The following is a 25,184-nucleotide window of genomic DNA, read 5'->3' on the forward strand; positions in this document are numbered from 1 at the left end:
GAGGAGGCAGGAGGGATTGCCACACACACAGCAGGGGAACAGCTGACGTTACTGAACCCCAATAACAGAGGAGGGACTGTTGACTGTGCGTACAGCACTTCTGGACGGCAACTGGCGGTGTTGGAGCCCAGGGACGGGTGGAGGAGGAGGAGGTTGGAGGAGGTAGGAGGGATTGCCACACACACAGCAGGGGAACAGCTGACGTTACTGAACCCCAATAACAGAGGAGGGACTGTTGACTGTGCGTACAGCACTTCTGGACGGCAACTGGCGGTGTTGGAGCCCAGGGACAGGTGGAAAAGCAGAGGAACACAATGTAGGCCGAAGCCTGAGAAAGTCGAAAGGGAACCTTTAACCCCCCCCCAAGGCGTTTGTAGCTGAAAGAGCCAGCTTGTGCAGCACAAAAGATGCAAAAGGAAAAGGTGGCTCTTTTCATCATGCTCCTTGCAAACACAGAACTAAACACTTATAAAATGTGTCCCCTGCAACCGTAAAACCGTCCCGGATGGGGGACTTTCCTTCGTAATGTGACGCAGCCCAGCCGTCATTCCTACCCCCCCGGCGCCGCGCACCGGCTCCTCAGCGTTGTTTTATTCCGTCAAGGAGCCTGCGCTGTTATGTTATCCCGTGGCCAGGCACACTTAGCGCTGCCCGTCTTCTGGCATCATTTGGTGTCTGGATGGCTGCGCCTGTGCGGCCGCGCTGGCAGAGAGCCCGCCTCGCAGTGTCTTCTGATTTAATCCCACTGGGGGCCTGGGATCCATGGACATGCGCAGTGCATATCTGAACCTCCACCTCTCACTCATCTCCCTATGGCTTCTTCAGACTGTGCGGTGTCACGGCCGTGGCATGCTGTTAGGGACCAGCTGACACCGAACAGTCTGAAGAAGCCATAGGGAAATGAGTGAGAGGTGGAGGTTCAGATATGCACTGCGCATGTCCATGGATCCCAGGCCCCCAGTGGGATTAAATCAGAAGACACTGCGAGGCGGGCTCTCTGCCAGCGCGGCCGCACAGGCGCAGCCATCCAGACACCAAATGATGCCAGAAGACGGGCAGCGCTAAGTGTGCCTGGCCACGGGATAACATAACAGCGCAGGCTCCAGGACGGAATAAAACAACGCTGAGGAGCCGGTGCGCGGCGCCGGGGGGGTAGGAATGACGGCTGGGCTGCGTCACATTACGAAGTAAAGTCCCACCTCCGGGACGGTTTTACGGTATCAGTGGACACATTTTATAAGTGTTAAGTTCTGCGTGTGCAAGGAGCTAAACAAAAATAGCTACCTTTTCCTTGGGCAGCATTACTGCTGCACAAGGTGGCTCTTTCAGTAACAAACGCCTTGGGGGGGGGGGGACAGATTCCCTTACATTTCAGTTGTTGTGTCAGCGTGGCGGTCGCAGGACACATTGCCGGCTACACAGCTGGGGATCAGCTGACATTACTGAAACCCAATAACACTGGGTCGTATGTTTTGACTGTGCAGACGGCACGTCTGAGCCTCAACTGGCGGTGTTGGAGCCCAGGAATTTAAGTTCAGGTGGTAGAAAGATGAACACAACAGGAGACCTGGATAACGTATACAGTGACCTAATTATTCAATCAGGAGGAGGAGTGGCAAATTCCGGCGAGATCCAGGCCTTGTTCATTTTCAGGAAAGTAAGCCGGTCAACGTTATCGGAGGATAGTCGCATGCGACGGTCAGTTAGTACACCACCTGCAGCACTAAAGACACGTTCCGATAATACACTGGCCGCAGGGCAAGACAGCACCTCCAATGCATACTGGCTTAGCTCTGGCCATGTATCCAGCTTTGAGACCCAAAACTTGAAAGGGGAAGAGCCGTCTGGGAGTACAGCAAGAGGGCAAGACATGTAGTCTGTCACCATCTGACGGAACCGTTGCCTCCTGCTGACTGGAGCCGTCTGTGATGGTGTAGACTTTTGTGGCGGGCACAGAAAACTGTGCCACAGTTCGGCCATACTGGTCTTGCCTTGGGCAGAGGCACTGCTTCTGCTCCCTCTTTGTGCAGAGCCTCCACCACGGCCTGGACGCACTGAGCTGCTTTGGAATGCACTAGCAGCACTTCTCTCAGTTGGAATGGAGAAGATGATGGAATTGACCAGTGTGTCTTGGTACTCCCGCATTTTTCGCTCCCGGTTCAACGGTGTGATGAGGCTTTCTACGTTGTCCCGGTAGCGAGGATCGAGGAGGGTGAACACCCAATAATCAGACATGTTGAGAATGTGGGCGATGCGGCGGTCGTTTCTCAGGCACTGCAGCATGTAATCCACCATGTGCTGCAGACTGCCAACTGCCCAAGAAACGCTGTCCCCTGCTGGAGGCGTGATCTCTGCCCGCTCGTCATCACCCCACCCTCGCTGTACACACTGAGTACTGGACAATTGTGTAACTCCCTCCTCTGGACGGATGTCTTCCTCCTCCATTGACTCCTCCTCATCCTCCTCACAAACGGTCCCCTGCCTACGCGTTTGTGAGGAACCACGTGGCGCTGACTGTCCAGAAGATGATGGAAATGGTGAATCCTCATCCTCCACCTCTTCCACAACATCATCCCTTAGCGCTTGCAGTGATTTTTCAAGCAGGCAGATAAGGGGGACAGTCATGCTGACTAGTGCATCATCTGCACTCGCCATCCGCGTGGAATAATCAAAGGGACGCAAAACCTGGCAGACGTCATTCATAGTGGCCCACTCTGTGGTTGTGAAGTCTGTACGGCGCTGACTGCGACTTTTTTGCGCCTGAAGCAGCTGGTACTCCATTACAGCTTGCTGCTGCTCACACAACCGCTCCAACATATGTAACGTGGAATTCCACCTGGTAGGTAGGTCACATATGATGCGATGTTCCGGCAGGCGGTGTCGGCGCTGCAGAGCCGCAATGCGCGCTTTTGCCGTGCTGGAACGCCGCAAGTGAGCACACTCTAGGCGGACCTTGTGCAGCAGTGCATCAAGATCCGGATAGTCCCTCAAAAAGCTCTGCACGACCAAATTGAGCACATGTGCCAGACATGGGATGTGAGTGAGGTTGCCGAGGCCCAGAGCTGCCACCAGATTTCGGCCATTATCACACACTACCATGCCTGGCTGGAGATTCGCTGGCACAAACCACACATCGCTCTCCTGCTTGATGGCATTCCAGAGCTCCTGCGCTGTGTGGCTACGATTCCCCAAGAAAATTAATTTCAAGACGGCCTGTTGACGTTTGGCCACGGCTGTGCTCATGTCGGTCGTAACAGGTACACGTTCATCACGGGTCCATGTGGAGGTGGACTGTGACGGCTCCTGCAGCGATGATTCTGAGGAACTGGTGTAAGAGGAGGAGTCAATGCGTACAGAATGGATTCCTGCAATCCTTGGAGTGGGCAGGACACGTCCTGCGCCACTCGCACGGTCTGTACCCGGCTCAACGACATTAACCCAATGGGCAGTGAGGGAAAGGTATCGCCCCTGTCCATGTTGACTGGTCCACGCATCGGTGGTGAGGTGGACCTTGCTACTGACGGCGTTCAGTAGCGCGTGTTTTATGTGTCCCTCCACATGCTTCTGCAGGGCAGGGACGGCTTGCCTGCTGAAGTAAAAGCGGCTGGGCACTTTGTACTGTGGGACTGCCAATGACATGAAGTCACGGAAGCTGTCAGTCTCCACCAGCCTGAATGACAGCATTTCCAGTGACAGAAGTTTGGCAATGCCTGCAGTCAGAGCCTGTGCTCGTGGGTGGTTTGACGAGAAAGGCCGCCTTTTCTCCCATGCCTGTACTACCGATGGCTGTAGACTGGGCTGGGAGTGTGTGGATGACTGGGAAAGTGGCGCTGCGGGTGGAATTACAGCGGGTCTCTGGACAACAGGGGCAGAGGTTCTTCCACGGCGATCCTGGGAGGACGCCGAACCAGCTGCGTGTGAGGTAGAGGAAGAGGCAACACGAGCTGAAGAGGTGGTAGCTGCCGCTGTTGGTTGGCCTACCTCTTCAGTGTGTTTTTCTAACTCCGCCGGGTGCCTGTTGCGCACATGTTTCCACATGTTGGAGGTATTGAGGTTGCTGACATTTCGACCTCTTTTGACTTTTTGATGACACACGTTGCATCTGACATAGCAAATGTCATCTGCAACTGTGTCAAAAAAGGACCAGGCACTGCAAGTCTTGGGAGCGCCCTTTTTGGCTTTTGGAAGAGACATGCTCCTAACGGGTGCCAAAGCGGAGGCTGCAGGATCCGCAGTCTTCCCCCTCCCTCTCCCTCTTTGGGCCGTACGGGGAATCTCTTCCTCAGAGCTGCTCCCACCACCTTCCTGTCCCTCACGCCAAGATGGGTCGAGGACCTCATCATCTACACTACCCTCTGCCCCCAACTGCTCCTCCTGGGTAGTCTCAGCAGCAGAGCACGCACCAGTAAGTGGCACCTGAGTGTCATCATCAGCTGATGCGGCCTGCGATGTGGTGACCGGAGCCACTGGCCCACCCGCCTCTTCAGAGGAAGACAGAAAAAGCTGTTGGGCATCACTGCACCCTGCCTCTTCTTCCATTTCTCCAATGCTGCTTGGCTGGCCCCCTGTTTCCAAGCCAAGAGATTCAGAGAACAGAAGTAGAGACGGCTCCTGTCCTGGGCTCTCTGTCTGCCTGGGCAATTTGGCAGGTGGTGAAGAGACAGATGGCTGCTCTCCAGTGCTCTGTGTCTGAGAGGATGTGGCACTAATGGAAGTTGATGCATTAGCTGCCATCCATCCGACAACAGCTTCAATTTGTTCTTCACGCAGCAGCGGTGTACGGCGCTCGGACACAAAGCTTCGCATGAACGACTGTTGCCTGGTGAAAGTGGGTGCTGATGAGTCACCGGTGCCCGCAGCAGGCACAGAATCCCCACGTCCCCTCCCTGCTCCGCGACGGCTCCCACGCCCCCGTGCCTTACTCACTGCCTTCTTCATCTTGGTTGACTGATAAAGATAAGCAGAAAAGTACTAACGGATTTGTGTGCTTATTCCTGAGCAACTCCTCCTAACAGGTATAAGAAGCACTAATTATCTAAAGTGTGGACTAGACACAAATATGAGCTAATGTGGCCTACAGAAATGTAAAGTGGTGTAACTGGTGTGTTTGGTGAACTTTATTATTTATTTATTTTTTGGGGGCTGAACTGACAACAGATAGAGCTGCAGTCACACGGAGACCGTGCAGACAGACGTAAACGGCGCTACAAGGCCCAAAAACCCTCCTCTACTTTATCCTATGTAGTGTTTTTCCACAAATTAGCTGGAGACGGGTGGAAAGACACTAATAGGATTTTTTTGAATAAATTAGCAGCAGACTACACTATTTTGAAAAAAAAGAAAATTGATTTGGCGGTATGACGCAGTGAAAAACCCTGAGCTGGAGACAACCAGGCTATAGCTGCTCACAGATTACAGGGCGAGCTGCAGTCACACGGAGACCGTGCAGACAGCCGTAAACGGCGCTGCAAGGCCCAAAAACCCTCCTCTACTTTATCCTATGTAGTGTTTTTCCACAAATTAGCTGGAGACGGGTGGAAAGACACTAATAGGATTTTTTTAAATTAATTAGCAGCAGACTACACTACTTTGAAAAAAAAGAAAATTGATTTGGCGGTATGACGCAGTGAAAAACCCTGAGCTGGAGACAACCAGGCTACAGCTGCTCACAGATTACAGGGCGAGCTGCAGTCACACGGAGACCGTGCAGACAGCCGTAAACGGCGCTGCAAGGCCCAAAAACCCTCCTCTACTTTATCCTATGTAGTGTTTTTCCACAAATTAGCTGGAGACGGGTGGAAAGACACTAATAGGATTTTTTTAAATTAATTAGCAGCAGACTACACTACTTTGAAAAAAAAGAAAATTGATTTGGCGGTATGACGCAGTGAAAAACCCTGAGCTGGAGACAACCAGGCTACAGCTGCTCACAGATTACAGGGCGAGCTGCAGTCACACGGAGACCGTGCAGACAGCCGTAAACGGCGCTGCAAGGCCCAAAAACCCTCCTCTACTTTATCCTATGTAGTGTTTTTCCACAAATTAGCTGGAGACGGGTGGAAAGACACTAATAGGATTTTTTAAAATTAATTAGCAGCAGACTACACTACTTTGAAAAAAAAGAAAATTGATTTGGCGGTATGACGCAGTGAAAAACCCTGAGCTGGAGACAACCAGGCTACAGCTGCTCACAGATTACAGGGCGAGCTGCAGTCACACGGAGACCGTGCAGACAGCCGTAAACGGCGCTGCAAGGCCCAAAAACCCTCCTCTACTTTATCCTATGTAGTGTTTTTCCACAAATTAGCTGGAGACGGGTGGAAAGACACTAATAGGATTTTTTAAAATTAATTAGCAGCAGACTACACTACTTTGAAAAAAAAGAAAATTGATTTGGCGGTATGACGCAGTGAAAAACCCTGAGCTGGAGACAACCAGGCTACAGCTGCTCACAGATTACAGGGCGAGCTGCAGTCACACGGAGACCGTGCAGACAGCCGTAAACGGCGCTGCAAGGCCCAAAAACCCTCCTCTACTTTATCCTATGTAGTGTTTTTCCACAAATTAGCTGGAGACGGGTGGAAAGACACTAATAGGATTTTTTTGAATAAATTAGCAGCAGACTACACTACTTGGGAAAAAAAAAAAAAAAGGAACAGTATGAGGCAATGAACCACCCTCCCTGAACTGAATACAACCAACTATGGATGGCCTATGTGGCTGCACTCAGACTGGAGACTGGGCTGCACTCACACACACACACACACAGACCCTGCAGATCGCTGTGAAAACAGCGCTACAAGGCAAAAGCAAGGTGAATAGTAGGTGAACACAGCGGTTGCTAAATTAGCCTTTGGAAAGCACAAAGAAGCAAATCGCTATCTCTAAACTGTCCCTCAGTCAGCAAACAGCGTCCTGTCACTAACTGAATTCACAGCAGAGTGATCGCAAAATGGCGCCAGCGACTTTTAAACTGCATCATGACATCATTACACCAGCCAATCACAGCCTTGCCAGTAGTTTCATGCCCTCCATGCTAAACAGGATGTGCCCACACTTGGAATCAATCTCATTGGCTGAATTTCTGCTTTTTGAATCTTAGAACTTCCGATTCCGGTATCCGATACGCGGCAAGTATCGGAATCCCGGTATCGGAATTCCGATACCGCAAGTATCGGCCGATACCCGATACTTGCGGTATCGGAATGCTCAACACTAGTGCTGGAGTGATGCTTTAACACTACATACGACATAATACATTGTGGATGTGACACATAGTGTATCTGATGAACGAATAACCACAGCTCCTAAATTGTTCCTTACACATTTACTTACAAACTAAATATGGTTAATTTTTTCTCCTCTCATGGATTTCTGAGAAGCAATAGTGGGAGTGCAGCGCCCCAGAGTCCTGGTCGTTGCAGTACTGTGGCTCCACCACTAAGGGGAGCCATGGTACGTCTGATGGCACTGAAGGAGTTCATCTGACCAGGTATCACAGACACCAATACATTTCATACATTTTCATACATTCAATACAGTCGGGCCTCCAGGGGGAGCTAAGGGTTCTATTCATTAGGCCACTCCTCACAGTCTGGTAAAACTGGGGGTCAGGCAGGAAGTTAGATGAGAAAGCTGACTGGGTTGGAACCAGGCAACACCTTGTGGCAGAGGGTGTTGTGGGGGAAGATTCGGTAGGGCCCCTGTCAGGGGTGGGATCCTGACAGAGGCCTGGCAATTTGAGAGAACGTCACGGGACCGTGCCTGCTCAGCATAGCGGCGGTGCCCAAGGAAGGATTAGAAGCGAGATAGATTGTGCTGAGTGAGAAACGAGATAAAAGCAACAAGGAGAATACCAGTGGGAGTCGTGCTGTAAGACCGAGGCAACATCCTACTGAGGCGCACAACCGGCGGCCGGAACGCCGAGGAAGTATTTATAAATCTAGCTTCAAGCAATACTTCAAACCAACGGCAGGACAGTCAGTCATAGGCGGGCTGTCTCACCTAAATCACCTACAAAGACATAGGGGGCAACCTGTGGAGAGGGGCGACTCTAGGGTCCCGGAAGAGCTCTGAGCCTACCCGTCATATGGGTGCCGTCCTAACCGTAACATCAGGGAGGGACGGAAGATTAGCAGAACATCATCTAATCGAGTTGTGAGGGAACTTAAGAAACAGACACAACAGTTGTGGGGACTTTCCGTAAGCACAGCAGGGAAGGACCGCAACACATAGCGCTAGCAGGAAGGCACAGATTTCCACCTGCAAAGAGAACTCTGGAGGTGCCATTGGACCGGCCGGACTTGCGCAGCCTGGTTAACCGTATTCCGGATTGAGGACCCAGAGATCTTCAGTAAAGAGGTAAAGAGACTGCAACCTGGTGTCCTCGTTATTTACTGCGACCGGCACTTCACAACTACACCATCATTCACCACTCTTTCACCGGACGTCCCCCCTGACAGGCAGGGCCACGGACGGGGCCTAGCCACCGTGACAACCCCCAGAACAGAGACTCTGAGGCCCGGTACCGGGTACCCCTCGGCCCTGCGGCAGTGGGGGCGCTCCAGGAGTGTCTCCCACTATCTTGGATTTTAGATCCACCCCAATTAAGATCTACACCCCGATAAGGATCCACTTTCCCACATCTGTGTATAACCCACTAACAAGTGATTCCCTAAAAAGATCTTTTTTAATCTTTTATTTTTCACTAGTTGTTCTGTTAGGCCGGGGTCACACTTGCGAGTGCAATTCGAGAAACTTGCACGAGTCTCTTACATCAATACCCAGCACTGCTGCCGGCACCTGGGACCAGATTGTTCAGCTCCATGTATTTCTATGCAGCCGCATGCTCCGGTCCCGAGTGCCGGGTATTGACGTGCGAGATTCTTGCATTGCACACGCAAGTGTGACTTCGGCCATAGACACCTTGTAGCAAACTGCCAAGAAAAAAAGCCAAAGAATAGTGCAGCAAACTGCACTATATATTTTTTTTTAATTCAGACACCTTGATGCAAATCAAATGGACACCATGTAACACAACTGGAATTTCTGTTATTTTACTTTTTCAGTTCCTATAAAGGATTACACAAAATAAAAAATGCAGGCCACGATCTGAAAATACGTGACGCATGCTGCTTTGTTATTAGCTTACCATTTCTGTATGTTCATCTGTTGTGCCGGTTATGTTGCCAATAACCCTGTCATAAAAATCATCCAGTTGCAGTGGATTCATTTCACCATTACCTATTAATGAATCGACACAAGTAGACACAATGACAAATCATGCAATTGCGGTATTTTTTTTTCTTTTGTGGCATCATACAACTGTCCTGTGTGAATTACATAAAAGTATTATTACAGGTAGCAGGCAACAAACCACGAAGCATATAAAGAAAAGCCATTCATATCTACGGTATGCATTTTTTACTTCCTGACGCTGTATTTTTTTAATAGACAGTTGCCCCATTCTGCTGGTTGCAATTGCCACAGATCTATCAGTGTGAGGGGAGCTGGCTGCTTTCTTCCTTTCAATAAGTAAGTCATCTCCGTTCTCTGTCACAGTTGATTCCAGGTGGCCTGCCTTGGCTATTGAAACGCGCAGATCAGCCAGCGTCAGGACATGTATTGACATTGGAAATGCTATACTGTTTGAGCACAGGGCTGAAGTGGAGCTGTCAAACAGATGGGATGACAAAATTGGGGCAGCCATAATAAAAGTATATTAGTAAATAAGTTTTATAACTTTTTATATTGATTCTGATCTATAGAGTTTCATGACAAAGGTTTTATGGGGGTAGTCACACGATCACATGTTGGTATTTGTAGGGCTAGCGTCCCTGCATGCTTCCTCCACCGGCAGGGATGCTGACTTGCTCACTACTGCGGCCCTGCCCGCTCCTCCTTCCGCTGCTGCCCAGGGTCTGCGCACTGCACCTGCCAGTGCCTGCCTGTATACTAGCTGTTGCTGCTAGCACCTATGGTTCCTGTGTTCCTGCCGTGTATGCCTGTACCAGGTGTACGCTCCTTCTGGGTTGTTCCAGCTACCTGTCCATTTGGGATCAGCTGCCGCACATCCGTAGTCTGTCCTGGTGTAGCACCTCGTGTCCATCTGGAGCCAAGCTTAACCCCACCATCAGGGGCTCTAATGAAGAGTCAGGTGCTCATCTAGTTCGCCCCTCCAGGCTCTCCGCGGACCATGGCACAGCGGTTCCACCACTCCCATTACAGTATTTCATATGTTACTACCCTCCTGGCTCGATTTTTGTCAGCTATAGAATGGGAGTGTGACGCCCCAGGGTCCTGGTCGTCACAGTGGCATTGCTTTCCTCACGGTGAGAGTGATGTCACGCTTGGAAGCGAAGGAAGATCTCTTTCACCAGGTAAACACAATGCACACAACATATTCACACTCCAGGCTAGAAGGGGGAGCTCTGAACCCGGATTAAGGGGAACTCCACTAGAAATACATTCTGGTCTGGAGGAAAGTAAATAGTGCCAGACAGCAGACTGGAACAGTCTGAGGCAGAGAGACGTGTTTGGGGCCGTGCAGCCAGAGTTACTGCAGCTCCAGGTTTGAAAGATACCGAAGGAAGAACAGTGTTAGTGAGCATGCAGGAGAGTGGAGCACAGGAGAGAGACACCAGGGGAGAATAGCAGCGTTTGGCTAACTCCCTGGCCGAGCGCAGATTCCGGTAGCCGGAAGACCGAGGTTGTGTCAGACTCTAAGAGGCACAGCAGAAACCGGCAGGACAGCTGGACTACATGTAACCTGTCTGCCCTAATACCCAGGAGGCACAGTGTCACATAGAGCTCGGGTCGTGATACAGACCCTGTAAAAAGGCTTGAGCCACCTGTCATACGGGTTAGTGTCCTAACCTTCATGGAGGACAGAGAGAACTGTGAGGATCTTGCCAGAAGCCATAGGCAGTAAGGGACTACAACATCACTGCGCTAACAGGACGGCTTCTAATTCCACCTGGTAAAGGGAATTCTGAATTCGCTTCCAAGCCGGCCGGACCCTGCCTGTACCTGTGATCTGGTGCCCTGGACTGCGGTTGCCTGAAGTCTTCAGTAAACCAGGTAAAGAGACTGCAAATCTGTGTCCTCCGTTCTTTACTGCACCATTCACCATCTTCCATCTATACACCAGGAGCCCTGGGGATCTACTTCACCTGTGGAAAGTTATACCATCTAGCTGCCATAACATCACCCCAGAGGACCCCTTTAAGCAGCGTCGGTCCCCACTGACTGAATAATACAGGTGGCGTCACAAAAACAAATTTTATTCCAAATCCCCTTTAAAGACCTTTCCTTCTATTTGGGCGCCCAGGGCCACGGACCGGGTCGCAGCCACAGTGACATCCCCTTTAAGTACCGGACCCAGTACCGAGTACCCCACGGCCCTGGTGGCCGACTTAGGAGGGTAGTATCACCAGACAGAAATTGACCTAATTTACATAGGAATGACTCTTAAAGGCATTGTCTGATCTTAAGCTACAAGTCTACTGTCACGCTATGTGCGCACGGTGTGAAGATTCACAAGTCTGCGGTCACATATAATGACTGCAGACTTGTACTCTAAGGGCTCATACTCACTTGCGCGAGACTCGGATGAGTCTCGCATGGCAATACCGGGCGCTGCTGCCGGCACTCAGATCGGAGCGTGCGGCCGCATAGGAATACATGCAGTCGCATGCTCCGCTCCTCTGTGCCAGGTGCAGTGTCGGGTATTGCCGTGCGAGACTCATCCGAGTCTCGCGCAAGTGAGTATGAGCCCTTAGGCTGGACAACCCCTTTAATCAAGTGAAAGAAGCTGTGGAAAATAGGGAAGCATGGTAAGAGATGGCCTATAGAGTATCCAAGGACACTTTTTATTCATATTTAATAGGTAAGACATTTCTATGTCCTATTTCATCACTTTCTGTGTTGTATCAGCTAGTAAAAATGTCCAAGTTCTATACGATTTGCATCGTAAAATTGAAACCTTGGTACTGGTAGCGCTGCAGATTATAGTTGATCTATTTAGGTCCCAGGAGCAGGACTCAATAAAATAAGAATTGCCCCGAGCTTATAACCTCTTTATTTGACCACTATTGAAACCAAGTCTTCTTTGTAAGAACCCCTTACTCACCTGTAAAGCTGCGATTATAAGATGTTAACCAGTGGGATTTTATCAGATTTCTTTGTAAGTTCAGTGTCCTCTCAGAGAGCAATTCTTCATATTTCTTATGTAGCGCATTGGGAGCCACAGTCTTGGGGGGAATTGGATAGAAGATCTGGACGTTTTCAATATGATATTTAGGAAGCTAAAAACAGAGTTGGAAAGGAATTACTTGGGCTTATACACATTGTAGTGTTGTCCATCTTTGGGGCCATATTCCTACTTTGTTTTATTTACAGTAAATGCGAATTAGGGGCTTATTTTTGCAATTGGGTTCACTATAAATGCTGTGTTTTTTGCCTTTTATAGCCTCTGAATGGCACTATTTCTGCTTATTAACTGAGAATTCATTATTGAGTTCAATGAATGTGCAGGGAAACAAAAAGCTTGTAAAAGCCAAACAGTCCAGAATTTTTAATGAAAAAAAAGAGCAAAAATTGTTTTCAGCCTAAAATACATACGTTCATTAAAAAAATTAAATAAAAAAATAAAAACAGCTATTGTCCCCAGTAGTGGAAACCTCCTTGAAATCGGTTCTCCAAAAATAGGGAAAATATCTAAAGGTAATGTCATTATAAATCATTTCCTAAATGCATTTAATTAACAAACTCCATCATATTATCTAGGGAGATAATGGCCAGGGATGGACATATCATTGGTGCAAACTGTGTGGCCGCACAGGGGCCCAAGAGGTAAGGGGGCTCTTGTGTGGATTTCCAACTATATTATTGCATTCCAGAACCTCTGGAAAAAAACTTAAAAAATCAGCAAAAAAAATGCGAGAAATACTCAAAGAAAAAGCAAAAAATCCGCATGCAGATTTCTTGCAGAAAATGTCTGGTTTTGTTCAGAAAATTTCTGCAAGAAATCCTGACGTGTGCACATAGCCTAAAACAGACTTCCAGGAGAAGTCCGTGTTCTGAATTCAACACCAGATGAGACCCTCCATCCTCCCATCTATATAGAATAGTATCCATAGCAGCCGCCATCTCCTACCTCAGTAATGGGAAAGTCGGTCTTCACTGAAAACAGATTTTACCTCAGAATTGAGAATTTTGATAATTACTGATCAATTTTGGCAGGGAAAGAAGTAAATTTCTCTTGTAAGATATATTACAAAGTTGCTTATTTTCATGTGTACTTTTGAGTTATGAAATAAAAGTTAAAACAATGTTTGCATTTTGAGGCCACGTTCACACTAGCAGTATTTGGTCAGTATTTTACATCAGTATTTGTAAGCTAAATCCAGGAGTGGAACAATCAGAGGGAAAGTATAATAGAAACATGTCACCACTTCTGTATTTATCATCCTCTCCTGGTTTTGGCTTACAGATACTGAGGTAAAATACTGACCGAATGCTGAACGTGTGAACATGGCCTAGGGCTTATACACTCAGGCATGGCACCTGCGTGGCAGTACACAGAGGTTATATGCTTTCTAGTCATATCCTTCTATCCTATCCCTGACTATTTAGATTTCTTGTACCTTCTTATATTGATGAGTAGCTCCGATCATACAATATTGAGATTGTTGTGATTAGAAGGAGATTACCATGTTGTGTTTTTTTGTGTCTTCCATTATTAATGGAGGAAACTAATGAATGTTACTGTAAGATCTCCATTACTAGACTTTGAAGAAACATGACACCGGGACTATAAAATCTACGGCTAACGTGTGATCTCCATAGTAACAGGAATCCGGAAGGAAGGGTAAGCATTCTGCTTTTCTAATTATATGGCTCTTAGGGACTTATTCAGCTGCGTGTACTTTGTAGCTAAAGACAATCCTACATGATACTGCTCAACAAGTTCTGTCCTATATACTAAGGTCAAATGGCTTGTAGTTACATGAGAACATTAGGCCTTATGTATTACAACTAGGACGGACAATATCTGTCCATTACAGGCGAGAAGATGACAGACGTCGTCATTTCAGTGAAGAAGCTAAGATTTATTGATAGAGACATGGGGAGTAAAATATGTAAAAAATATGTAAAAACTGTTAAAATGCGGCATGCCACATATGTCTCAAAGCTGCCTGTACATGTGCTGGTTTTGATCAGTTTTTGTAATGTAGTTTTTGAAGCTAAAACCCCAAGGCTAAAAACAAAATCACTGATGTTTGACCGTACTGTCTATAAATCCCAGAGATCAAAAATTCAATGAATAACCCATAATACGTAACTTTTATTATTAAAACAGAAGACACGACGAGACGACACATAGTGCACACACATGTAGTTCACATCTTCCTCACTTGTTTTGATCACCATTTAGAAAATATGAGAATCTCCTAATCGCACACTTGGTCATCCCTCGCCAATCACAGGGGACTGACGAGCATACAACCCCAGTGGGTACATTATACACTTACTAAACTCAATGATGCTTTTTGATAAATAATTAAAAGGGAATCCATCAACAGTATTTTGCCACCTAATCCGAGAGCAGCATAATGTAGAGACAGAGACCCTGATTCCACTGAAGTGTCACTTACTGGGCTGCTTCCTATGCTGCTATGTGGTCTTCCATATTCATGAGCTCTGTATTACCCTGCCTCCACAACTTTCTGCCTATGCACAGTGTACACAAAGCTGGCAATCAGTGGTATGTGCAGACAATACGGAGAGGGATGCAGCAATCCAGTGAAATTAACCTTTTATTAACCCATGCAACAATTTGCTCCAATGATCTTTTCTCTAGCATAACAATAAAGTAGTAGTAATTAGTATATTTATACATGGGCTAACAATGCCTCACTCTCCATATTGGTTGACTGTTGGTGTCTGTGGCATTCAGTCCTTGGAGGTGTTTCTCCCATCTTTCAAGTTGCCAGTGCTTCTGCCTTTCCTTTAATTACTTGTGAGTGGTGTAGGCGGGTTATAGAAAGCTCAGAGCTCAGGGAACTAGTAGATCCGCAGGAGATAATACAGTGGTTTTATCAACATTGCAGCAAACAGCCCAGTGAGTGACACATTGCTGGAATCAGGGTCTCAGCCTCTACACCATGCTGCTATCAGATGGGGTAGCAAAAGCCTTAATTAGATCATTTACTGAGCAGTATCTTCCAATAATCATGCTCATGATCTCTTTGTCTTAACACACATACAAAAAATTTTACTAAAAAGTCCCATATAATTGGGTAGGCACCCGGACAGAGAATATTTATACACCTATTTGATAATTAGAAAAGTCAATATGGAATGCAAAAGATCATAGACGAATCATTCACAAAGCGCTCGTAGGGTTTGCGCTGGGTGGGGGAACATACTTATTCTATTTGCTATGACTATTCAGTCTTTTAATTTCTAGGGTTTTTTTCCTTATGGCATCTTGTTGCATCCATCTATGATCTTTTTGCATTTCTGATTGACTTTTGTGATCAAATAGATATAATAATAGGTATATAAGGAATAGGTAGTATATAAATATGATGGGCATTACTACCTACATGATAGTATCCGTCCTGTCCGGGCCATGTCAGGGGAAACTTTTCAGCATCAGAAGTATTGGTGACTATCTCATGCCTGTATGGATTACCTGTAAAATAATATAAACAGGAGACATTATCCGCACTGTGGATATCATATAATGGAAAATACTCCGCTCTATAATCATCACATGTACGCAGCTGACAATGGGAAGCAAGAACAGACCTGTCAGCAGAGGAATTTCCAAGTCTGCTGCTCTCCTTTCTCCAACTACAGGCAGTGGCCTACATCTTATGGCATCCTGAAACTGGATCCTAGGCTTGAAGTCACAGAAAGCAGAACATCCACCGTGTGGGAAATCGGAGCATTGTCTGAAACTCCATTTAGACACTGAATACATAGGCCAGGTTCACACAAGTGTGTGCAAAATCATATGTTTTACACCCAGAAAAAATTGTCAATTTTTTATCCATCTATATATCCATTTTTACATCCGTATGCCATCTATATGTCCGTTTTTACATCCGTGTTCCATCTATATGTCCATTTTTACATCCCTGTGCCATCTATATGTCCATTTTTACATCTGTATGCCATCCATATGTCCGTTTTTACATTCGTGTGCCATCTATATGTCCATTCTTACATCCGTGTGCCATCTATATGTCCGTTTTTACATCCGTGTGCCATCTATATGTCCGTTTTTACATCCGTGTGCCATCTATATGTCCATTCTTACATCCGTGTGTCATCTATATGTCCATTCTTACATCCGTGTGCCATCTATATGTCCATTCTTACATCCGTGTGCCATCTATATGTCCATTCTTACATCCGTGTGCCATCTATATGTCCATTTTTACATCCGCTGTTCTTCACCAATTTTGCATGTACTGTAGATTGTTACATTTTTTCTTGTGATTTGGACTCTAAATCCTATGACATATGCAAATATTTTTATAGGACGATTTTTCTATCTTTTAATTATCATGAATAGGATTTTATCAAAGGCACCATTCAGTATATTACAGATACACAAACAAGTTTTCTATCATTCCTACAAGCATTGGCCTCAGAAGTGCCGGTATGTTCTCAGCAACACCATAACTGTTGCTTGATAGAAGGTATTTGTCTCATGAGTCATGAGACTAATCCTAAGAAGACGGAATGGGCCCACTTAGGGATTCAACTGCTCCCCAGTGGGCCAGTCTGAGCCTGCTGGTCAGTATATTTTTTTGTAATGAAGTCCAGATTTTCTGTGCTTTTCCATTTTATCCATCTGTAGCTGTCTTGTCCAACCTATGGCCCATAGGCCACATATGCCCCCTAACCATTCCTTGCATCCTCGTATTTGTGAGTCTCAGAGGCTCTCTGCTTAGTACTCCATAAAGAAAATTGAGTATTTGTGCATGAATTTCACTTTTTTCTATTGTGGTTTATAGAGGATTTGAAAAATTTGTATGTTTCCCTAACTCTTTTGACTGTAATGGAAATAGGGACACTCATGTGTGACCATTTTGACTCCTTTCTCTTAAGGGCCAAATAGAGGATCAGGAATCTCCCATTCTATGGAAAAGTGGAATGTCCAGAAATGAAACCCCAGTTTATCAGTATACCATAGCAGAAATTCAGGATTCAGCTTTTATTTTTGGTAAAGTAAGTCTAAAACTACTCCAATGCTCAGGTCGTAGCTATGGCCAACTGCTCCAGTTCTTGTCTGCATGAGTTCTCATACATGAGGTCCAGTATTTCTAGAATTGATCATACTTGCCTTTAGTTTTGCGTAAGATGATGGTGGGATAACCGCTTGCTGGTGTTTGTGGCCGCAGTGGAGTAGAACAACGTGAAGCTTCTTCCGAAGATGTGTAGTTGGGGAACACCGCATACTTGGAAATGTGGGAATGATATGGATGTTCTGCTGGAAAACCCTCACAGATTTGTTTCTCACTATGTTGTAAGATCACATACTTTAGTTTTTCTGGGATTTTCCAGCATTTAATCCTGTTTATAGTGTATTATATTTTTTTGCTTACCTTATAGAAGCAGCTGGTGGTTTTGGACACCTACAGATATAGAAGAGTTTCCTATTAGATGTTCTTCCTTTGTACCTAGATTCCTTTTATATGTTACTATATTATTATAACATATTACACAACATACCACTACCATAATAATTCATGGAGACGATTGCCTCTAATTATAATGGTGCAATATAAATTGTTGTTTTCTATATAATTTTATAATTGACTGTAATGGATGTAGTTATCAGGTGATTTATTGATATCCACTTCAGCTGTTTGTGTACACGTCACATTGTAGACTTAAAGGCTATGGACATCTATGACATACGTTTTGTGATAACTAGACGGATCTGGCAAAATTCGAATTTACCTGTTTGCACAGATTTTCCTGGGAAATTCGAATAATAAGGGACATTAAATTCATGGAGAATGACTTCTCCTTGAATTTAATGTCCCTTATTATTCTTATGGGTTTCTCCAGATCCCAAAACATTATAAACATCATATATGATAAAAATAAAATACTTATACTCACCTGATCACTCACGTCAATGGCCTCTCCACTGCTCACCATCATCTCTGCGGTTCTCGTTGCATCTTCAGATGACCTCCACTGTTGCTGAAGTCCGAGGGGCCTCTTACACTAGGCCAGGACTTTCAGATCTGATGAGGACCGAAAAGGTTCTTAACATATGGTATGTGCACAAGGTCATGGCGCATGCTGTTATCTTTTGAATGTTTGCACAGATCCCTCCCGGGCCCTCATCAAAGCTGGAAGTCCAGCATAGGGTGAGAGGCTTGGTGTCGTGACTCCTGGGTAATACTGCTGTGAGAAACACTGCACACAGCAGCAATGCCGGGTTTCTAACCAGGTACAAACAGGACCTGAGACATATGACAGAGTGGGAGGTGGTCAGGGGCGGAGCCAAACGCCGGGGTGCAGAGAAGAGATAAACACAAAATAGTTGTCAAACAAGCAAAGATTGGAGCCAGGAGATCATGAACCACCAAAGGAGAGAGACAGGGGATAGTCAGAAGTGAAGCCAGAGGTCAGTAATCCAGAAGAACAAACAAACAGAGTAATGCACGGAGAGCAAGGGAAACACTATGCAAACCGGGGACACACTCCAGGGGTCAGGCACACAGACTAAAACAGAATGTATAGCTGACAGTGAAACCTAGTTTGGAGTGAGTATAAATACCCCTCCCATATTAAAAGAGAAGCCAACAACATTAACACTGAGAGAACAGGACATTAACCATGTCCTAACCATGACAGTACCCCCCTCTTAACGGGGGGCCACTGGACCCCCAGGCCTCTCAGGGTACCTGACATGAAAAGCCCGCACCAGGCGATCAGCATGCACAGAACTGGCGGCTGGAACCCATGACCGATCCTCAATGGAATATCCCTTCCAATGTACTAGGTACTGAAGCCTTCAGCGCACCCACCATGAATTAATGATGTACCCTACCTCATTCTCCAGTTGACCCTCTACCAACACTGGCGGAACATTGGATGAGGAATCTTCTCTAACTATCCCCACAGGTTTTAATAGGGACCTGTGGAAGACATTAGATTATTGAAGGAGGTGGGCAACTGTAATCTATAGGCCACTGGGTTGATCACCTCTATAATCTTGTATGGACCTATAAACCTGGGGCCCAACTACATAGAGGGTATCTTAAGTTTGCTGTTAAGGGTAGACAACCACATCTTCTCCCCCACAGTTAATGCAGGAGCTGACCCCCTCCTCCTATCCGCAAAATGTTTGTACCTCTTCTGAGCTTTGGAGATGTTCCCCTGAACCTCCCTCAAGGAGTTCTTAACTGTTGCACCAAACCCTCAGCACCAGGGCAACCAGAATCCATGTGGGAAAATTCTCCAAACTGAGGAACAAACCCATAATTGACCTGAAAGGGAGATTTGCCAGTAGACTGATTAATATGACAATTGAATGCAAATTCTGCCATTTGTAATACCTCACACCAGGCCTCCTGTCTGGAAGAGGCCAGGCATCTCAAAATGTGTTCCAACGATTGGTTGGTGCGTTCAGTCTGTCCGTTAGATTCCGGGTGATAAGCAGAGGAAAATGACAACGTAACCCCCAACTTCTTACAAAAAGCCCTCCAAAGCCTGGCCACAAATTGCACACCCCTGTCAGAAACCACATTCACAGGTACCCCATGAAACCGAACTATATGCTGAATAAACAAGCGAGCTAAGGTTGCAGCAAAAGGCAACGCAGATAACAGCACAAAATGGGCTTGCTTACAAAAACCTATCAACCACTACTCATACTACTGAGTTGCCCTTGGAAGACGGAAGATTAGTGATAAAGTCCATGGACAGGTGTGTCCATGGTTTATCCACAATTGGCAAAGGTACCAATTCCCTGGCCGACCGGACCAGAGAGCTCTTAGGGCGAGCACACACCCCACAAGTATTTACAAACCTTTTGATATCAGTACCCATAGAGGGCCACCAAAAATTCCTAGCTACTGCAGGAGTGCGAGACGGAAATGTTAGGGTACAAACAATTTACCTGGGGGTTTATTCCTGGGGGCTTGTGATTCTAAAATCTGTAAGGGGAAAGACTGACAGTAGAGGTCCCTTTGTCCAATAGACCGCGGTTATACTCGCGGTGCATACACTGCAAAAAAGGTTTATGGAGGCACTTAGAAGATTTTCTTACCTCCGTTGCTTTTCTGAACAGTCTCGGACGTTGGACCTTTTCAAAGGCTTTCCGGTGAGTAGAAATGTTGTAGGCTGGTGGCTGCCCCGGCCGGCGGCAAGCCACCATACAATATCTCCGGGTGGAGACGGGGTCCTGCAGAGCCGATGCCGCGTGTGCTAGCGGCGGTGAGTATAACCGGTGCGCAGGACCTGAGTGACGTGGTGTGTCACGTGACCATAAGCCCCGGAGAGTGAGTACGAAGTGCAGCTAGGATCACACAACCAACGCGTTTCGGAGACACCTGTCTCCTTCCTCAGGGTTGATCCCTGCCTCGTACTCATTATCCTTTATAGCTGCGTGTCTGATAAACTCATCTATTGAAAGCCAAAGAGTTCCACGCCCATATTCAGACCTCTTGGTGCGATAGTATCCAGAAGAAAGATCCATTTTGTCTCTGCCCGTGACATTGTTTTTATAAAGTCGCCACCTCTCCAGTGGCGATGTACCACTGCTATGCCAGTCATTTTCATCCCTTGTACTGTCCCGCCATGATGTTCTAAGAAGTGTTGAGAGAGTGGGTGACCCGAAAATTTATTCTTAATATTACAAATATGCTCACTTATCCTGGTTTTTAAGGATCGTTTAGTTCTTCCCACATAGAATTTGCCGCATGGGCATTCTATAGTGTAAATTACCCCTGTCGTGGAGCATGTAATACAGTCCCTAATCTGGATTGTCCTTTCTCCTTTTATAATACTCGTACATTTCTGTGTTGTTATTTGTTTGCACACTTTACATCTATGGCATGGATAAAAACCTTTCAGTTTTGTGTGCATCAGAGAAGACTGTACAAGGGAAGATTTCTTCTGGACCGTGGGGGCAATCATATTACCCAAATTTTGACCTTTTTTATATACAAAAAACGGCTGGTTACTTATATTATCTCCCAGAATTTTGTCATTCTTTAAAATATGCCAGTGCTTGCTGACTATTTTACGAAAAAAGTATGAGTTTGAATTATACCTAGTAATGATTGGAATGGATTCAAACGTTCCTTTGGGCTTTAGGATTGGATTAATAAGTTCCTGTCTAGGTTTGCTAGCAGCCTTTTCTTTTGATTTCTCTAGCAACTTTTCGTTATATCCTTTTGCCAGGAATTTTTTTGTCAGTAATTGTATAGGGTAATTTACCCTATAGAATGCCCATGCGGCAAATTCTATGTGGGAAGAACTAAACGATCCTTAAAAACCAGGATAAGTGAGCATATTTGTAATATTAAGAATAAATTTTCGGGTCACCCACTCTCTCAACACTTCTTAGAACATCATGGCGGGACAGTACAAGGGATGAAAATGACTGGCATAGCAGTGGTACATCGCCACTGGAGAGGTGGCGACTTTATAAAAACAATGTCACGGGCAGAGACAAAATGGATCTTTCTTCTGGATACTATCGCACCAAGAGGTCTGAATATGGGCGTGGAACTCTTTGGCTTTCAATAGATGAGTTTATCAGACACGCAGCTATAAAGGATAATGAGTACGAGGCAGGGATCAACCCTGAGGAAGGAGACAGGTGTCTCCGAAACGCGTTGGTTGTGTGATCCTAGCTGCACTTCGTACTCACTCTCCGGGGCTTACGGTCACGTGACACACCACGTCACTCAGGTCCTGCGCACCGGTTATACTCACCGCCGCTAGCACACGCGGCATCGGCTCTGCAGGACCCCGTCTCCACCCGGAGATATTGTATGGTGGCTTGCCGCCGGCCGGGGCAGCCACCAGCCTACAACATTTCTACTCACCGGAAAGCCTTTGAAAAGGTCCAACGTCCGAGACTGTTCAGAAAAGCAACGGAGGTAAGAAAATCTTCTAAGTGCCTCCATAAACCTTTTTTGCAGTGTATGCACCGCGAGTATAACCGCGGTCTATTGGACAAAGGGACCTCTACTGTCAGTCTTTCCCCTTAAGGGGATATTTTAACTTTTGTTCTTCTGGTTCTGCTATTTTTTCCAGAGCATACCTATATATACCGTGTGTATATATATACATATGCATATATTTTGTTAATTTTTACAAACTTATTGTGGAGGTTTGTTGGTAGTGCTGCAGGAATCTACTATAGCGGTGACACTTTGCGCCGCCATTATAAACTCTTTTGCATTGATTCTAAAATCTCTCTCTGTAACTCAGATGAGACTTCTGCCACAACCACTCCCAGTTGAAGAATGGAGGAAGGAGGTTCTGGAGGGGACACAGAATAAAAACTTCGGGATAAGGCATCTGCCGTCACATATTTAGACCCTGGTCAAAACGTAATAGTAAAATGAAACCGAGAAAATAAAAAGTGCCCACCGAGCCTGTCAATCTCTTAGCGGACTCAATATAATTTTTATGATCAGTGATGACCATAACGGGATAAACAGCCCCCTCCAAAAAATGCCTCCATTCTTCGAAGGCCAATTTAACCGCCAACAATTCCCTGTTGCCGACATCATAATTTCTCTCGGCCAAAGAGAATTTTTTAGAGAAAAAGGCACAGGGTTTAAGGTTAGTAAGGGTGGATGGACCCTGAGACAACACTGCTTCCACCCCCATCTCCGAAGCGTCGACCTCCATGATGAAAGGTCTTGACAGATTGGGTTGTATCATCACGGGTGTTGAAGTAAAACATTTTTACAGTGTCTGGAAGGAATTTTTTGCGGTCTCGGACCAATTTTTTACATCCGCCCCTTTGAGAGTGAGGTCCGTCAAGGGTTTCACCACCTGCAAAAACCCTTTAATGAACTTCCTATAATAATTAGTGAAGCCCAGAACTCGTTGCAACCCCTTCAGGTCACGAGGTTGCACCCAATCAGAAATGGCCTGAACCTTCCCCGGATCCATGCGGAATCCCTCCTCTGATATAATTAAACCCAGAAAAGACAGTTCTTGCATAAAGAATGAACACTTCTCCAGCTTAGCGTATAAATGGTTCTCCCTGAGTCTTATAAGAACCGAACGTAGATGGTGTAAGTGTGACTGACTGTCCTCTGAGTATATCAAGATGTCATCCAGGTACATGACCACATATCACCCAATCAGGTCGAAAAAAACAACATTAATGAAATTCTGGAAAACAGCAGGGGTGTTAGTGAGACCGAAGGGCATAACCACATTTTCAAACAAGCCTTCGGTTGTCAGAAACGCTGTTTTCCATTCATTCCCCTCTCGGATCCTTATAAGGTTATAAGCCCCTCATAAATCAAGCTTAGAAAACCATTTGGTCCCAGTGAGTTGATTACACAAATCAGGAATCAGAAGAAGAGGATACGTGTTCTTCACAGTAATCTTATTCAGTTCCCGAAAGTCGAGGCATGGTCGCAATCCACCATCTTTTTTCTTCACAAAGAAAAACCCCACTGCCACTGGTGAGACAGAAGGCCGAATATGCCCCTTGCGGAGACTCTCTGTGATGTACTCTTTCATGGCTTGGCGCTCAGGCCCTGACAAATTGTACAGACGAGCTTTGGGTAATTTGGCTCCTGGGACTAAATCAATAGCACAATCACCGAGTCGATGTGGTGGAAGCGCTTCAGCCTTGCTTTCGGAAAGCACGTCTTTGAAGTCTTTCCGGTACTCCGGAATATCCTCCAGACCGACAGACGACACATATACAGACTTTACCGGGTTAACAAAAGTTCCCAGGTTACAACACGGACCATTACCCTTACATCCCCATTGAGTGATTTTCCCTGCCACCCAATCAATGACAGGATTGTGGCGTTGCAGCCATGGCATTCCCAGTACCAGTCCTGCAGGCAAATTATTCATAACGAAACAACTTAATTTTTCCAAGTGAGTGGAACCCACTTTCAGAAAAAAGACATCAGTCCTGAAACAATCTTAACAGTGTCTTTCAGCCTGACTGTCCCTATCTTATTACGAGTCACAACTTGGGCATCAATCAAGGCGGTGGTCACTACAGGACTGCCAGCAAGTTCCAATTCGACTTGTAGCACAATTTTTGCAAGCGAGAAAAAATGTACCTGGAAGTCTGGACAACCTCCTCGATTGTTGCCCAGACTCAGTCGTTTCTCTGACGGTTTCACCGAAGAAGGGCAGGAGGGGCAGTTCCTTTTCCTATGTCCAGAGGCTCCACAGTAAAAGCATAGTTAGTTGTCTCTACGGTGTCTTCTCTCTTTCTCCATAACCGAGACTGACCCAATATCCATGGGCTCAGATACAGGTGCGGCGTCACACAATTTGGAGAACAAGGAAGTCTCTTGTTGCATAACTCCTCTAGCACAGAGTCTCCGGTCCATTCGGACCGCCTGTGTCATGGTGCCCTCCAGGGTATCAGGAGGAGGATGAAGTGCCAGAGCGTCCTTCAGACGGTCAGACAGACCCTTGCGGAACAATCCCCTCAGGGCTGCGTCTTTCCAAGAAATTTCAGCTGCCCAACGCCTAAACTCTGAGCAGAACCATTCAGCGGAGTGCCTCCCGTGTCACACTCATCACCATATCCTCTGCCAGACACACTCTATCAGGCTCATCATAAATGTGCCCCAGAGCCTCAAAGAACAGGTTCACAGACATGTGTTCATTAGCAGAGGAAGAGAGAGAGAAAGCCCATGCCTGTGGAGCCCCCCTTAACAAGGACATAATTACCCCCACCCTCTGCCTTTCATTTCCAAAGGCCTGGGGATGCAACTCAAAGAACAACTTGCATCCCTCCTTAAAGACCCTAAACAATTTTTTATCTGCGGAAAAACTGTCGGGCAACTTTACCGGTGATTCGGGGTCTGCTAGGGATACATCAGTGGGGCCCCCCTCCCAGAACCCCAACGGAGGAGACCTCTGTAAAGCACCTGCCACATCTCTCTGCACCTGTTGGTGCGAGTGGACCAGGGCTT

At 46.4% G+C, this 25,184-nt stretch overlaps 1 protein-coding gene across 1 annotated transcript in view; it reads right to left on the reverse strand.

The window, feature by feature from the left end:
- The window catches only part of SPMIP4 (sperm microtubule inner protein 4), a 56,438-nt gene that overhangs the window by 15,309 nt on the left and 15,945 nt on the right, over positions 1-25,184 (reverse strand). The window contains exons 4-8 of the mRNA XM_077268791.1: positions 17,625-17,654; positions 17,363-17,538; positions 15,612-15,700; positions 12,131-12,305; positions 9,152-9,243 (exon numbers count right to left, since the gene is read on the reverse strand). Coding sequence (XP_077124906.1) covers positions 9,152-9,243; positions 12,131-12,305; positions 15,612-15,700; positions 17,363-17,538; positions 17,625-17,654 — 562 coding nt within the window. The remainder of the gene's footprint in view (positions 1-9,151; positions 9,244-12,130; positions 12,306-15,611; positions 15,701-17,362; positions 17,539-17,624; positions 17,655-25,184) is intronic.

The sequence above is a fragment of the Ranitomeya variabilis genome, chromosome 6, assembly GCF_051348905.1.
Source record: "Ranitomeya variabilis isolate aRanVar5 chromosome 6, aRanVar5.hap1, whole genome shotgun sequence".
Lineage (NCBI taxonomy): Eukaryota > Metazoa > Chordata > Amphibia > Anura > Dendrobatidae > Ranitomeya > Ranitomeya variabilis.